General features: G+C 46.3%; 1 protein-coding gene across 1 annotated transcript in view; it reads left to right on the top strand.

The window, feature by feature from the left end:
• Positions 1–4,231: 4,231 nt before the first annotated feature.
• Positions 4,232–15,032, top strand: part of LOC307244007 (thrombospondin-type laminin G domain and EAR repeat-containing protein-like) — a gene marked incomplete at its 3' end in the record, with an annotated part of 16,496 nt that continues 5,695 nt past the window's right edge. Inside the window, exons 1-9 of the mRNA XM_080018979.1 lie at positions 4,232–4,264; positions 4,850–5,070; positions 6,984–7,082; positions 7,708–7,798; positions 7,903–8,050; positions 8,794–8,925; positions 10,211–10,328; positions 10,673–10,787; positions 13,212–13,392. Coding sequence (XP_079875105.1) covers positions 4,856–5,070; positions 6,984–7,082; positions 7,708–7,798; positions 7,903–8,050; positions 8,794–8,925; positions 10,211–10,328; positions 10,673–10,787; positions 13,212–13,392 — 1,099 coding nt within the window. The 5' untranslated portion in view covers positions 4,232–4,264; positions 4,850–4,855. The remainder of the gene's footprint in view (positions 4,265–4,849; positions 5,071–6,983; positions 7,083–7,707; positions 7,799–7,902; positions 8,051–8,793; positions 8,926–10,210; positions 10,329–10,672; positions 10,788–13,211; positions 13,393–15,032) is intronic.

Here is a 15,032-nt window from a genome sequence, read left to right as displayed (position 1 = left end):
ATCATGGGTAATTGTGAAAATATAAACAAAGTACAAGTGTATTTCTTTCATTCTGGGTGGGAGGGCGTGAAGGGAGGAATCAAGGAAGGAGGTAAGGATGGAGAGGAGGAAGGAACTAATAGATTTTGAATGAATCCAATTGGACTGAAAGGCCCAGATGGAGGCTCTGCTTGTCCCAGTCTCTGTGCGCGACTTCTGCCTCAACTCTTTTGAGGCTCAGTTTTCATGAGGGGCCCCTGACCTTTGGGCCCCCCAGAGCCAGCGGGTCTGTCCCTGTTTCCGGACCAACATGGCCGCCGCCAACACTGAACTGCCAACTGACAAATGGGAAGCACGCGCTGTCTGTCCCAGGATCCAGAAGCAGAACAAACTTCAACCTCCAGCACTGAGCGGTGGAGGGTGGATGATGAATAGATGGGTGGAGGAGGGGGGGCTAAGCTAATGGCTGGGACGGCCCCTCCCGTCGCTGGGGAATTCCTCCAGAGCCATCACACCTGACGGAGAGAGAAACTCCTTTCAAAGTCTCTCTCTCTCTCTCTCTCTCTCCCCCCAGGTGGGTGCCCCTCCCTCTGCTTGTTATTTAAATGCGGTGGAGCAGCTCCAGCTCCAGGCTCCGTCACTTGTGAGGAGACGTTCCATCTGCGGTTCACCTGGAAGTCAACGGGTCGCCCTGCACACGGAGCGGTGTGGAACAATGAATTAGGATTCCTACACTTATCATCGGAGATACCGGACCCCCGCCCGCGGGGCCCCCCGGCAGCTCCGCCCGCTGGAGGAAGCTTTGAGGAACATCGCCCCTTCCTGCCGGTGCCGGACGCTCAGAGCTCCATGGAACCCGGAGCCGCTCTGCACCTTCTCCAACATCGGAAGCTCTGGCAGCCAGACCGGGTCCGACTCCACCGGCTCCCCGTGTTGGACGGCTGAAGTCAGGTGACCCGTCCTCCGCCCGAACACCATCTGTTTCTGTTAGTGATAGAGTCGCAACTTAGAGCTGAAGGAAAACCTTGAACAACACATTTTACAATCACCAAAACGTGACCTTGACATGAGGTAACAGCCTGTGACCTCTAACGTCATGAGGTCATGACGCGTTGCGGAGGTTACAACATTTCATGACGAAGATGTAATAAGTCAACACATACAGTAACTATGATGTCATAAAGATGTCATACATCACAGCACCAACATGTGAAGATGAAGTATCATGTCATAAAGTTATGAGTCTACATGTGACTTTACTACTGAGTGCATTGTTCAGACGCTTCAATTCCCTTGAAAGTTCCTCACTCATGATTTCCCATGATGCTCGTGGTGCCTCCTCCAGGTGGTTATAGGTCGTAGCCGCCACAGCGCCCCCATGTGGCTCAAACTAACGCTCTGGGTCCTGCTGGCGGCCGGAGAGCACACACACACACAGAGCTGGAGAGCGTGCACGGGTAGGACACACACACACACACACACACACACACACACACACACACACACACACACACACACACACATACACACACACACACACATACAAACATACATACATACACACACACGTTCATATAAACACACACACATACTTACACACACACACACACACACACACACACACACATACACACACACACACACACACTCACACACACACACACACACACACACACACACACACACACACACACACACACACACACACATACACACACACACACACACACACATACACACACACACACACACAAGGATCAGTAAGTGGAGCAGTGGTTTCCTGTTCTTCTGCCTCATCTCGTTCCTCTTCCTCAGTCCAAACTTCCAGGAGCTCAGTTTAACTAACACTGCCGTACACTGTAACTAGCTGTCTAACTAGCTGTCTAACTAACTGTCTAACTAGCTGTATAACTAGCTGTCGAACTAACTTTATAACTAGCTGTCTAACTAGCTGTCTAACTAACTGTCTAACTAGCTGTATAACTAGCTGTCGAACTAACTTTATAACTAGCTGTCTAACTAGCTGTCTAACTAACTGTCTAACTAGCTGTATAACTAACTGTCTAACTAGCTGTATAACTAGCTGTATAACTAACTTTATAACTAGCTGTCTAACTAGCTGTCTAACTAGCTGTCTAATTAGCTGTCTAACTAACTATCCAACTAGCTATATAACTAGCTGTCTAACTAACTTTATAACTAGCTGTCTCACTGTCTAACTAGCTGTATAACTAGCTGTCTAACTAACCTTATAACTAGCTGTATAACTAGCTGTCTAACTAGCTGTCTAACTAACTTTATAACTAGCTGTCTAACTTGCTGTCTAACTAACTGTCTAACTCACTGTCTAACTAACTTTATAACTAGCTGTCTAACCAACTGTATAACTAGCTGTGTAACTAACTGTCTTACTAACTTTATAACTAGCCGTCTAACTAACTGTATAACTAACTTTATAACTAGCTGTATGACTAGCTGTCTAACTTGCAGTCTAACTAGCCGTCTAACTAGCTTTATAACTAGCTGTCTAACTAGCTGTATAACTAGCTGTCTAACTAACTGTATAACTAGCTGTCTAACTAACTGTATAACTAGCTGTCTAACTAGCTGTCTAACTAACTTTATAACTAGCTGTATAACTAATTGTCAAACTAACTTTATAACCAGCTGTCTAACTAACTGTATAACTAGATGTCTAACTAACTGTATAACTAGCTGTCTAACTAGCTGTCTAACTAACTTTATAACTAGCTGTATAACTAATTGTCAAACTAACTTTATAACTAGCTGTCTAACTAACTGTCTAACTAACTTTATAACTAGCTGTATAACTAATTGTCAAACTAACTTTATAACTAGCTGTCTAACTAACTGTCTAACTAACTTTATAACTAGCTGTATAACTAGCTGTATAACTCGCTGTCTAACTAACTGTATAACTAACGTTATAACTAGCTGTCTAACTAGCTGTCTAATTAGCTGTCTAACTAGCTGTATAGCTAGCTGTCTAACTAGCTGTCTAACTAGCTGTCTAACTAACTTTATTACTAGCTGTATAACTAACTGTCTTACTAACTTTATAACTAGCTGTCTAACTTGCCGTCTAACTAGCCGTCTAACTAGCTGTATAAATAGCTGTCTAACTAACTGTCTAGCTAACTGTCTAACTAGCTGTATAACTAGCCGTCTAACTAACGGTATAACTAGCTTTATAACTAGCTGTCTTACTAGCCGTCTAACTTACTGTCTAACTAGCTGTATAACTAGCTGTCTAACTAGCTGTATAACTAGCTGTATAACTAGCCGTCTAACTAGCCGTCTAACTTACTGTCTAACTAGCTGTATAACTAGCTGTCTAACTAGCCGTCTAACTAGCCATCTAGCTAGCTGTCTTAGACTTTAATTCAATGCGTCTGTTCAACCAACATTAACAAATTAGCAACACACACCTGCTGATTGATCATCTTCAGGTGAGGAAGACAAGGAGAACACGCTGAAGGTTATTTCATTTCAACTTGGATGTCTAGTTGTATAACTAGTAGGCCAATTGGTATAACTAGTAGTTATACCATTTGCTTACTAGTAGTCTAGTTTTATGACTCGTATGTGTAGTTCTATATCCAGTATGTACATTTTTATTACTAGTATGTCTAGTTGTATCACTAGTATATCAATTAGTACAACTAGTATGTCTAGTTTTGTAACTAAGATGACTCGTAGTATAACCAGTATGTCAATTTGTGTAACTAGTATGTCTAGTTGTATAACTTGACATACTAGTTACTAGTTGTATAACAAGTCTAGTTGTATAACTAGTCTATAACTGTCTAGGTTCAGAGCTTCCAGAGTAGAGTAGAACAGTCACAGCAACGTAGTGATCTACATGTGAACAACCAATTTGCTCTTGTTGGTGTTGGAGTCTGCCTGTGGTGTCTGTTACCATGGGAGCAGACACAGGTGTTACAGGTGTTGATCTGTGTGACCACTTCCTGTGTTGTGCTGCTGCAGACGCTCTTCAAAGCTCTGAATGGAAAACTTGCTTCTGATCTTTTCAAAGCTGCTTTTCTCTGGAGCCTTTGAAACGTGATCCCACCAGTCCCACCCGGATCCCATCTCCTGCAAACACACACCCAGTACAGTACACACTCAGTACACACGCAGTACACACCACACACACAGTACACACTCAGAAGTATAGTGATGTTCGGTTGTTTGCTCTTCAGACCTGCTGCCTCTAGACCTTCTTTCCAGAGTTCTGCCTCCACCTGGACAAACACTCAGCCAGGTGAGGATGGATGGATGGATGGATGGATGATGGACGGATGATGGATGGGGGATGGATGGAGGATAGATGATGGACTGATGATGGATGGAGGATGGATGACAGGTGGATGATGGATAGATGATGGATGCAGGATGGATGATGGGTGGATGATGAGTAGAGAATGGATGATGGATGGAGGATAGCAGATGAACCGATGATGGACAGATGATGGATGGATGATGGATAACAGATGGATGATGGATGGGTGGATTATGGATGGGTGATGGATGAATGATGGGCGATGGATGGATGGATGATGGATGAAAGATAGATGGAGGACGAATGGATGCTGGATTGATGATGGGTGGATGATGGATTGAGGATGGATGATGGACAGACGATGGATGGATGATGGATAACAGATGGATGAAGGATGGGTGGATGATGGATAAATGATGGACGATGGATGGGTGGATGATGGATGAAAGATAGATGGAGGACGGATGGAGGATGATGGATGGATGGATGTTGACAAATCAGTTGTAATGCTCTGTGTTTTCCAGCTCATCCATCACTGTACTAATCAATCCCCGCTCCATCCATCAGGTGCGGATGGTTCAGTCCAGAGGGTCCAGGGGCTTCCTGTTGTCTGGTGCCATGGCAACGGCTCTGAGCTTCCCCGCCTCCCAGATTTTCACCAACTGCGACTGTTTCCCTGAAGAGTTCTCATTGGTTGTCACTCTGAAGATGCCCCGCCTCCCTCCAAAGGTGAGACAGACAGAGAAGGAAAGACAGATTGAGAGGAAGATAGGGAGAGAAAGACAGATGTTTAAAGAGAGAGAGAGACGGAGAGGGAAAAACACAATAGTATTAATAATTAATATTGGTATCAATATACACTACTCACAAAAAGTTTGGGATATTGACTTTCGGGTGAGATTTATGGAAAATGTAAAAAGTTGACGCTCCAGTGATATGATATGATGAAAGTAGATGATCTTCATTTAAGTAGAAGATGCAATGGTGATTTCCTCATCTCAAACAATTTACTGAAACAAAAGCCAACAACAGTGGTGGGTTTACCACAACAACAAATGTCAACGTCTCAATAACTTGTCATGTGACCTTGAGCATCAGTTACAGCTTGACAAGGACGTCTCATGCTGTTCACAAGTCGACTTATTGTCTGCTGAGGCCTGGCCCCCCACTCTTCTTGAAGGGGGCCCTCAGGTCATTGAGGTTCTGGGGCACAGAGTTAGGAGCCTCTACACGGCCACTCAGCTGATCCCATAGGTTTTCTATGGGATTCAGGTCTGGAGAAAGTGCAGGCCACTCCATTTGAGGTGCCCCAGTCTCCAGCAGCCGTTCCCTAATGATGCCTCCTCCATGAGCTGGAGCATTGTCGTCCATGAAGATGAAATGAGGCCTGTGTTGTTCATGCAGGGGCACAATGACTGGATGAATGATGTCATTCAGGTAGTATGGGCTTGTCACTGTACCATTCACAAAGTGTAGGACAGTTCTGTATTGACCAGACACACCTGCCCCCACTGTACCACCACCACCACCAAAGGCTCGTCTGGTGACACCAGTGGCTGATGCGTAGCGCTCTCCTTGACGTCTCCATCATTTCTGCTCCACGTGAATCCACTTTCATCAGAGAACAGCACTGAGGCCCCTGGTCCCTCGTCCAGCGTCAACGCTGCCTGGCCCCTGCAAGACCATGATGCCTGTGCCTGGTGGTGTGGTCAGGTGCCCTTGCAGGTGGTCTAGCACGCAGACCACGCTGATGTCTACGGTTTTGAATGGTCTGACGTGACACTTGGTGCCTCTCACCTCCCTTAAATGTGCCTGGAGTTGAGTGGCATCATCATGCGGTTCCTCAGGGCACTGTTCACAATGAAGCGCTCATCAGTGTGGGATGTGGCCAAAGGACGTCCACTTCTATGCCTTTCTGTGACTCTTCCAGTCTCTGTATCTCTGTTGCAACCTGCTGATGACGCTCTGTAACACTCTAAGCTCAGTGGCCACTTCCCTCTGATCAACATCCTGTTTGAGGCCTCGCCAGGCGAGGTGCTGTTGATCAGTTGTTAGGTGTGGTCTTGGTCTCATGATGTCAACATGTGAACAGCATGATGAAGAGGACTGTTTAAATACCAACTCTAATTGAACCAGGACATTTATTGGTGGATTCATGGATCAAACACCTGTTGTGAATTTTTCCGATCAGCTCCTTGTTGGAGAACAGCAAGTTGTGCAAAAAGTACTGAAACATTGAACAGTTGGACATGTGCATTCAAAAGTGTAGTGAAGGTCAAAGAAGTTCACCTGGAAAGGTTATAGTGCATTTTAGGTTCATCCTTAAATTTCACCCGAAAGCCCAATATCCCGAACTTTTTGTGAGTAGTATATCTCTCCCTCCCTCCCTCCCTCCCGTCCTCGTGCCTCCCCCCCAGAGGGGTGAGTACATCCTCTCCCTGGTGGAGGAGGACTCGGATCGCCTAGTACTGGCCCTGCGTGTCTCCGCTCGGTGTCTGGACCTGGTTGTGTCCGAGGGTCCGAGCAGCAGCAGCAGCAGCAGCAGCAGCAGCAGGAGCAGCAGCAGCAGCAGCAGCAGGAGCAGCAGCAGCAGTAGGAGCAGCAGCAGCAGCAGGAGCAGCAGCAGCAGCAGCAGCAGGAGCAGCAGCAGCAGCAGCAGCAGCAGCAGCAGCAGGAGCAGGAGGAGGAGGCTGAGCTTCAGGGACCTTGGCCTGGACGACGCCCGCTGGCACACGGTGGTGGTGGGCGTGTCCGGCCGCCACGCCTCGCTGACCCTGGACTGCAGCCTCCCCCTGGACCTGTGAGTCCCAGTCGGGTGGTGATTCAGTGAAAGCAGTATCCTGCTGGTTACACACGGCTTACTGAATACAACCATACGCTGAGAAGGGTTGACAACTAGTAGGACCTGTTTTACAACTAGTATGTCTAGTTTATAACTAGTATGTCTAGTTTTATAACTAGTATACCTAGTTTATAACGAGTACAACTAGTTATAACTAGTGTGTCTAGTTTATAACTAGTATGTCTGGTTTATAACTAGTATGTCTAGTTTATAACTAGTATGTCTCGTTTATAACTAGTATGTTTTGTTTTTAACTAGTATGTCTAGCTTTATAACCAGTATGTCTAATTTATAACTAGTATGTCTAGTTTATAACTAGTAACTCTAGTTTTATAACTAGTATGCATTGTTTTATAACTAGCATGTAAGCTCCACCTACATGCTAATGCTAACACTGGCTAGTGGAGGTTCCTACTTCCAGCAGTGAGACGCACGTGTCCACACGTTTTGCCGTTGGAACTCGACCCGAAGCAGAATTCTCTCAACTTTTAACAAACATCAAACAGGAGACGACGTGAACGTCTCCCTGTCTGAAGCAGTGGTTCTCAACGTGGGGTCCGGGACCCCCTGGTTCTGTCCTCAGGGTCCTGGAGCAGGCCTTCCCCAGCTCCCTCAGCACCCAGAGGTCCAGGGTCTACGTGGGAAGCAGGAGGAGGTGGAAGGGACGCTTCTCCGTGAGTTCTTATGTCCTCAAATTGACAGTGTACAATGAATGGCGACGTATTGATCGGTATTGATCAATACCGATCAATACTGATCAGCTGACCTGCCGTCCCAGGGTCTGCTCCGCCAACTGGTCCTACTTCCTGGTTCCGATGCCACGCCCAGACTCTGTCCGTCCTCTGAGCCGGGATTGGCTGAGCTGTCTGTCAATCAGGCCCTGAAGGCCCCTCTGCCTGATGGACAGCTGTCCACGTACCCATACGGTGAGGAGGCGGGTTGAGGGTTCCAGTCCCGGCTGGGTGTGTGTGTGTGTGTGTGTGTGTGTCTATGTGTGTGTGTGTGTGTGTGTGTGTGTCTATGTGTGTGTGTGTGTGTGTGTGTGTCTATGTGTGTGTGTGTGTGTGTGTGTGTGTCTATGTGTGTGTGTGTGTGTGTGTGTGTGTCTATGTGTGTGTGTGTGTGTGTGTGTGTCTATGTGTGTGTGTGTGTGTGTGTGTCTGTGTGTGTCTATGTGTGTGTGTGTGTGTGTGTGTGTCTATGTGTGTGTGTGTGTGTCTATGTGTGTGTGTGTGTGTGTGTGTGTGTCTATGTGTGTGTGTGTGTGTGTGTGTGTCTATGTGTGTGTGTGTGTGTGTGTGTCTGTGTGTGTCTATGTGTGTGTGTGTGTGTGTGTGTGTCTATGTGTGTGTGTGTGTGTCTGTGTGTGTCTGTGTGTGTCTATTTGTGTGTGTGTGTGTCGCAGACTGAACCCAGACCTTGTTTACCTTCTCACATCAGACCTGACGTTGTGGTAAAATCATTGGAGATGAAATAAAACACATCAGACGTTTAATGTTTAATCCTGTTTGAAATGAGTCACATGACGACTTCAGAGGGAACAGTGTTCTAACCTTCACAGACGTCTGATTACAGTCTAACACACCTCCTCCTCCTCCACCTCCCCTTCCTCCTCCTCCTCCACCTCCCCTTTCTCCTCCTCCTCCTCCCCTTCCTCCACCTCCTCTAGAGGCGGAGGTCAGGGTCACCCCAGGAGTTGTTCCTCTTTGCTCCTCAGTAGAACGGGGTCAGTTGTGGTTTGACACTGTGAAGAAAAACCTCCTTCTGTGTGACGGACACATGTGGAGCCCTCTGCTGCAAGGTGACAGTCATAATATTCATAATATTCATAATATTCATAATAACCATATGTGGCGGTTTCTGCCACACGTCACCCAAGTGGTGTTTTCAGGGCCCTGCGGCACAGAGACAGAGGACGGTGGGTTGTAAACAGCAGTTTATGGTAGAGAGGAGGCTCGGTATCATTATCCAGGAGCAGATACAACACGTCATGACAGGGCTCCTCCCCTGAGTGAGTGTGGGGACGGAGGTTTTACCTGTTGCTCGTTACGCCAACCAACCAGCAACAGGTATGCAGCCACCCTGACCCAATCACCTCGATCCAGGTCAGGTGTGGCTGCTCAACCACCCCATCCACACACCACATACCCCTGACAGCAAGCTGAGGCCAGGGAGACTGCCTGGCATGCCTACCCCCCCAACACCCCTCACCACCACCAAGCAGACAAAAAATGTTAAAAATGTTTAAAGCAGACTCTGACACAGGGTTCTTATACCTAAAAACAACAGACTCTGAAAAAGGGTTTCCATACCTTAAAAAAATAAATGTCCAAAATGGGAACCAGAGGACCTGGTTCCCTGGAGCAGCACGTTCTACTGGCCTCCTTCTCCCAGAACGACAACAGACTGTCCCCTCCTCCCTTCCGGAGCGTGGGGCTGGTGAAGGCATGGCTGGACTTGGCTGTTGCGTGGGCTGCTTGGAGGTGTGACCTGGCTGCCGCATGGTCCCGGCAGTGGCTGCTGGACGGAAGAGCTAGCCGCAGACGGGTGCCCGTGGTGGTTGCTGCGGCCTCCCCGGTCCTCCGCCGGACCCCCTGGGTGCTGCTGCTGCGGGTTGGTGCTGGGCGCGCCCGTTGACCCGCCGGTGGCTCCGGGGCATCTTCGGATGGCCCCTCTGTGTCCCTTCTCATGCCGGAGAGTCCCTGTACAGGTGCCACTGTGCCAGTTTCTCCTACCACACGTCACACAAGTGATGTTTTCAGGGCCCTCCGGCACAGCGACACAGAAGACAGTTAGTTGTAAAAAACAGTTTATTGTAGAGAGTTGGCCAGTTGTATTATCCAGGAGCAGATAGAACATGTCATGACAGGGCTCCTATCCTGAGTTTGTGTGTGTGGATGGGGGTTGTAACCTGCTGCTCAATAGCCCAACCAACGAGCAACAGGTATGCAGCCACCCTGACCCAATCACCTAGATCCAGGTCAGGTGTGGCTGCTCAACCAGACCATCCCAACACCACACCATAACACATAATAATCATAATAATCATAATACATAATCATCATAATAATGACGTTGTGGTGCAGAAAAGGAGCGCCTGGACTACGTGGATGAATACCAGGACCTCTACACCAGCTCTGAGACCTTCGACGTGGAGGTCTTCTCCATCCCCTCAGAGGGGCTGTTCATGGCTGCAGCCAACAGGTGGCACTGCACCCTCAACTTATTGTCTCATTCATTCCTGACTTCCTGTTAGACCTCTAGACTTCCTGTTACACTTCCTGTTGGACTTCCCCTTACACTTTCTGTTAGACTTCCTGACTTCCTGTCAAACTTCCTGTTACTTCTGTTAGACTTCCTGATTTGTTGTCATGAGCCAATCAGCCTCCACGTTGTCAATAGCAGATCTATACCTGGTGTCGTTATGGGACATTAATAGCAGTATGAGTCTCGTACGAGGTATTCTTCTTTTCCTCTAATCAATCATCATGTATTGATCAGCGATTGTTATCAGAGCTGTGGTTCTGACTGGAGCTCTGGTTCTGCAGGGAGTCCAGACCCGGTTCTGGTCTGTACAAGTGGAGCGATGGGCGGTTCCTACTCTACCAGAACATCAGCACCCAGGAGGCCCGGGCCTGGAAGCACTTCACCCTGGAGGGCAAGGTCAGAGGAGAGACAAGACGCACTGATCATTCTGACACACACCATTCAGAAAGAAAGAAAGAAGGATATTTATCGGGAGTGAATATGGCGAAGAGGGGTGGAGCTTATCACAGGGGGCGGGGTTTATCAGGGCGAGACGCATGTCGTTTCGGACTCTTCAGAGAAACAAAGCTGAGTTTATGGTTTGTCAGATTCAGATTAAAAAAGAGGGGGAGAGAGACGGAGGGAGGGAGGAAGGATGGATAATGAAAGCTGTGATACAGTTTATTGATCTCTCTTCTGTAATTAGCTCTGCTCTGTGGGGAAGTGGGCAGAAACCGCTGTGTAAATCCATCCCATCACACGGTGTCAGGTCGGCTCACAGAGCTGGAAACACTTTAAGGGAACAAAAATAAACCATTCATTTCAATAAGAAAACAAGAAATAAAGTTATCAAAAACAGGTATTCTATGATTCGGTCAAACTGTCCCACTCAGCAGCTTCCTGTTTCCTTTGGTCTTTGTGGCTCTTTACGTACGCTGCAGAGAAATGCCAAGTTTCTCTCCTTGTAGTCTCAGTGAGGTTGTAGTCTCTGTAGGGTTGGAGTCTCCGTAGGGTTGTAGTCTCAGTGAGGTTGGAGTCTCCGTAGGGTTGTAGTCTCCGTAGGGTTCGAGTCTCAGTGAGGTTGTAGTCTCCGTAGGGTTGTAGTCTCTGTAGGGTTCGAGTCTCAGTGAGGTTGTAGTCTCTGTTGGGTTGTAGTCTCAGTAAGGTTTTAGTCTCCGAAGGGTTGTAGTCTCCGTAGGGTTGTAGTCTCAGTAAGGTTGTAGTCTCCGTAGGGTTCGAGTCTCAGTGAGGTTGTAGTCTGTAGGGTTGTAGTCTCCGTAGGGTTGTAGTTTCAGTAAGTTGTAGTCTCAGTAAGGTTGTAGTCTCCGTATGGTTGTAGTCTCCGTAGGGTTGTAGTCTCAGTGAGGTTGTAGTCTCCGTGGGGTTGTAGTCTCTGTAGGGTTGTAGTCTCCGTAGGGTTGTAGTCTCCGTAGGGTTCGAGTCTCAGTGAGGTTGTAGTCTCCGTAGGGTTGTAGTCTCCGTAGGGTTTGAGTCTCAGTGAGGTTGTAGTCTCTGTAGGGTTGTAGTCTCCGTAGGGTTGTAGTCTCCGTAGGGTTCGAGTCTCAGTGAGGTTGTAGTCCGTAGGGTTGTAGTCTCCGTAGGGTTGTAGTTTCAGTAAGTTGTAGTCTCAGTAAGGGTGTAGTCTCCGTAGGGTTGATGTCTCCGTAGGGTTGTAGTCTCTGTATGGTTGTAGTCTCCGTAGGGTTGTAGTCTCAGTGAGGTTGTAGTCTCCGTGGGGTTGTAGTTTCTGTAGGGTTGTAGTCTCCGTAGGGTTGTAGTCTCCGTAGGGTTCGAGTCTCAGTGAGGTTGTAGTCTCCGTAGGGTTGTAGTCTCTGTAGGGTTCGAGTCTCAGTGAGGTTGTAGTCTCTGTAGGGTTGTAGTCTCACTAAGGTTGTAGTCTCCATAGGGTTTGAGTCTCAGTGAGGTTGTAGTCTCCGTAGGGTTGTAGTCTCCCTAGGGTTCGAGTCTCAGTGAGGTTGTAGTCTCTGTAGGGTTGTAGTCTCAGTAAGGTTGTAGTCTCCGTAGGGTTGTAGTCTCAGTAAGGTTGTAGTCTCCATAGGTTTCGAGTCTCAGTGAGGTTGTAGTCTCCGTAGGGTTGTAGTCTCCGTAGGGTTGTAGTTTCAGTAAGTTGTAGTCTCAGTAAGGTTGTAGTCTCGGTATGGTTGTAGTCTCCGTAGGGTTGATGTCTCCGTAGGGTTGTAGTCTCTGTATGGTTGTAGTCTCCGTAGGGTTGTAGTCTCAGTGCGGTTGTAGTCTCCGTGGGGTTGTAGTCTCTGTAGGGTTGTAGTCTCCGTAGGGTTGTAGTCTCCGTAGGGTTGTAGTTTCAGTAAGTTGTAGTCTCAGTAAGGTTGTAGTCTCCGTATGGTTGTAGTCTCCATAGGGTTGATGTCTCCGTAGGGTTGTAGTCTCTGTATGGTTGTAGTCTCCGTAGGGTTGTAGTCTCAGTGAGGTTGTAGTCTCCGTGGGGTTGTAGTCTCTGTAGGGTTGTAGTCTCCGTAGGGTTGTAGTCTCTGTAGGGTTCGAGTCTCAGTGAGGTTGTAGTCTGTAGGGTTGTAGTCTCCGTAGGGTTTTAGTTTCAGTAAGTTGTAGTCTCAGTAAGGTTGTAGTCTACGTAGGGTTGAGGTCTCCGTAGGGTTGATGTCTCCGTAGGGTTGTAGTCTCCGTATGGTTGTAGTCTCTGTAGGGTTGATGTCTCAGTAAGGTTGTAGTCTCCGTATGGGTTCCAGGGGTTGAATGGTTGGCGTGGTAGAACAGTAGTTTGGTCTGGTGGTAGAGTTTGGGATTGGCTCTCATTTAAATCTGGGTGTTCAGGCTTTCCTCCCTCCCTCCCTCCCCCCTCAGGTCTTCCTGGTGGTGGCTAACTCCCGGGAGGCGGAGCAGGAGCTGTCTGTGGTCTACAGATGGAGCGACAGGAGGAGGAGGTTCCTGCGTTATCAGTCCATCCCCACTCACTCTGCTCTGGACTGGGAGGCGTTCAGCATCCACAACAGCAGCTTCCTGGCCGTGGCCAATCACAGGAGAGGTAAACAGGAAGTTGAAACAGGGAGTGGAAACAGGAAATAGCAAGTGGAAAGCGGAACTAGACAGGAAGTGTCCACTTCAAACAGACCAATGTCTGTTTGAAGGATTATGAAACTGAAAATCTTCATAATTACTTAATATTTTTATCAAATGTATCCTCCTCCTCTCCTCCTCTCCTCCTACTTTCATTCATAAACATACTTTAATAGATATACATACTTTCATACATATACATACTTTAATACATATACATACTTTCATACATATACATACTTTCATACATATACATACTTTCATACATAAACATACTTTAATACATATACATACTTTCATACATAAACATACTTTAATACATATACATACTTTCATACATATACATACTTTAATACATATACATACTTTCATACATATACATACTTTCATACATATACATATTTTCATACATATACATACTTTAATACATATACATACTTTCATACATATATGCAGTGAAATGTCAATGCAACACACCTGGTGATTACACACAGTAAAGTATTTCTGATTCTGATTCTGATTCTGATATGTTCTAGACTGAACACAGTAGCTACCAAAGAATTTCTACTTGACTAACTAACTGATTCCTAAAACATAATGCAGTAAGTGAAATACTATCGAATAATATAAAATCTATAGAATAAAATACAATAAAATAAGAACTCAAGGGTAATGCAGAGTGGGGTTACAAAATAGAATAAAGGGAATAGACTTATGTATATGGGATATAATTATGTATATGGGATAGAGTTATGTATATGGGATAGAGCTATGTATATGGGATAGAGTTATGTATATGGGATAGAGCTATGTATATGGGATAGAGTTATGTATATGGGATAGAATTATGTATATGGGATAGAATTATGTATATGGGATAGAGCTATGTATATGGGATAGAGTTATGTATATAGGAAAGAATTATGTATATGGGATAGAGTTATGTATATGGGATAGAGTTATGTATATGGGATAGAGTTATGTATATACAGATATGTGCATTACAGTGGCATGTGAATAACGTGAGGTAGTGTTTGTGAGATATACAGCACAGTATACAACAGTACGGCGCAGCAATACGGTAACACCGAACAACCCAGAACAGTGACACAGTATGCTACATACAGTACAGTATGCTACAAACAGTACAGTATGCTACATACAGTACAGTATGCTACATACAGTACAGTATGCTACAAACAGTGCAGTATGCTACATACAGTACAGTATGCTACATACAGTGCAGTATGCTACATACAGTACAGTATGCTACAAACAGTACAGTATGCTACATACAGTACAGTATGCTACATACAGTACAGTATGCTACAAACAGTGCAGTATGCTACATACAGTGCAGTATGCTACAAACAGTACAGTATGCTACATACAGTACAGTATGCTACATACAGTGCAGTATGCTACATACAGTACAGTATGCTACATACAGTGCAGTATGCTACATACAGTACAGTATGCTACAAACAGTACAGTATGCTACATACAGTGCAGTATGCTACATACAGTACAGTATGCTACATACAGTACAGTATGCTACAAACAGTACAGTATGCTACATACAGTGCAGTATGCTACATACAGTACAGT

Source organism: Zeus faber (assembly GCF_960531495.2).
Source record: "Zeus faber genome assembly, chromosome: 18".
Classification (NCBI taxonomy): Eukaryota; Metazoa; Chordata; class Actinopteri; order Zeiformes; family Zeidae; genus Zeus; species Zeus faber.
This window is presented reverse-complemented; position numbering and strand designations above follow the sequence as displayed.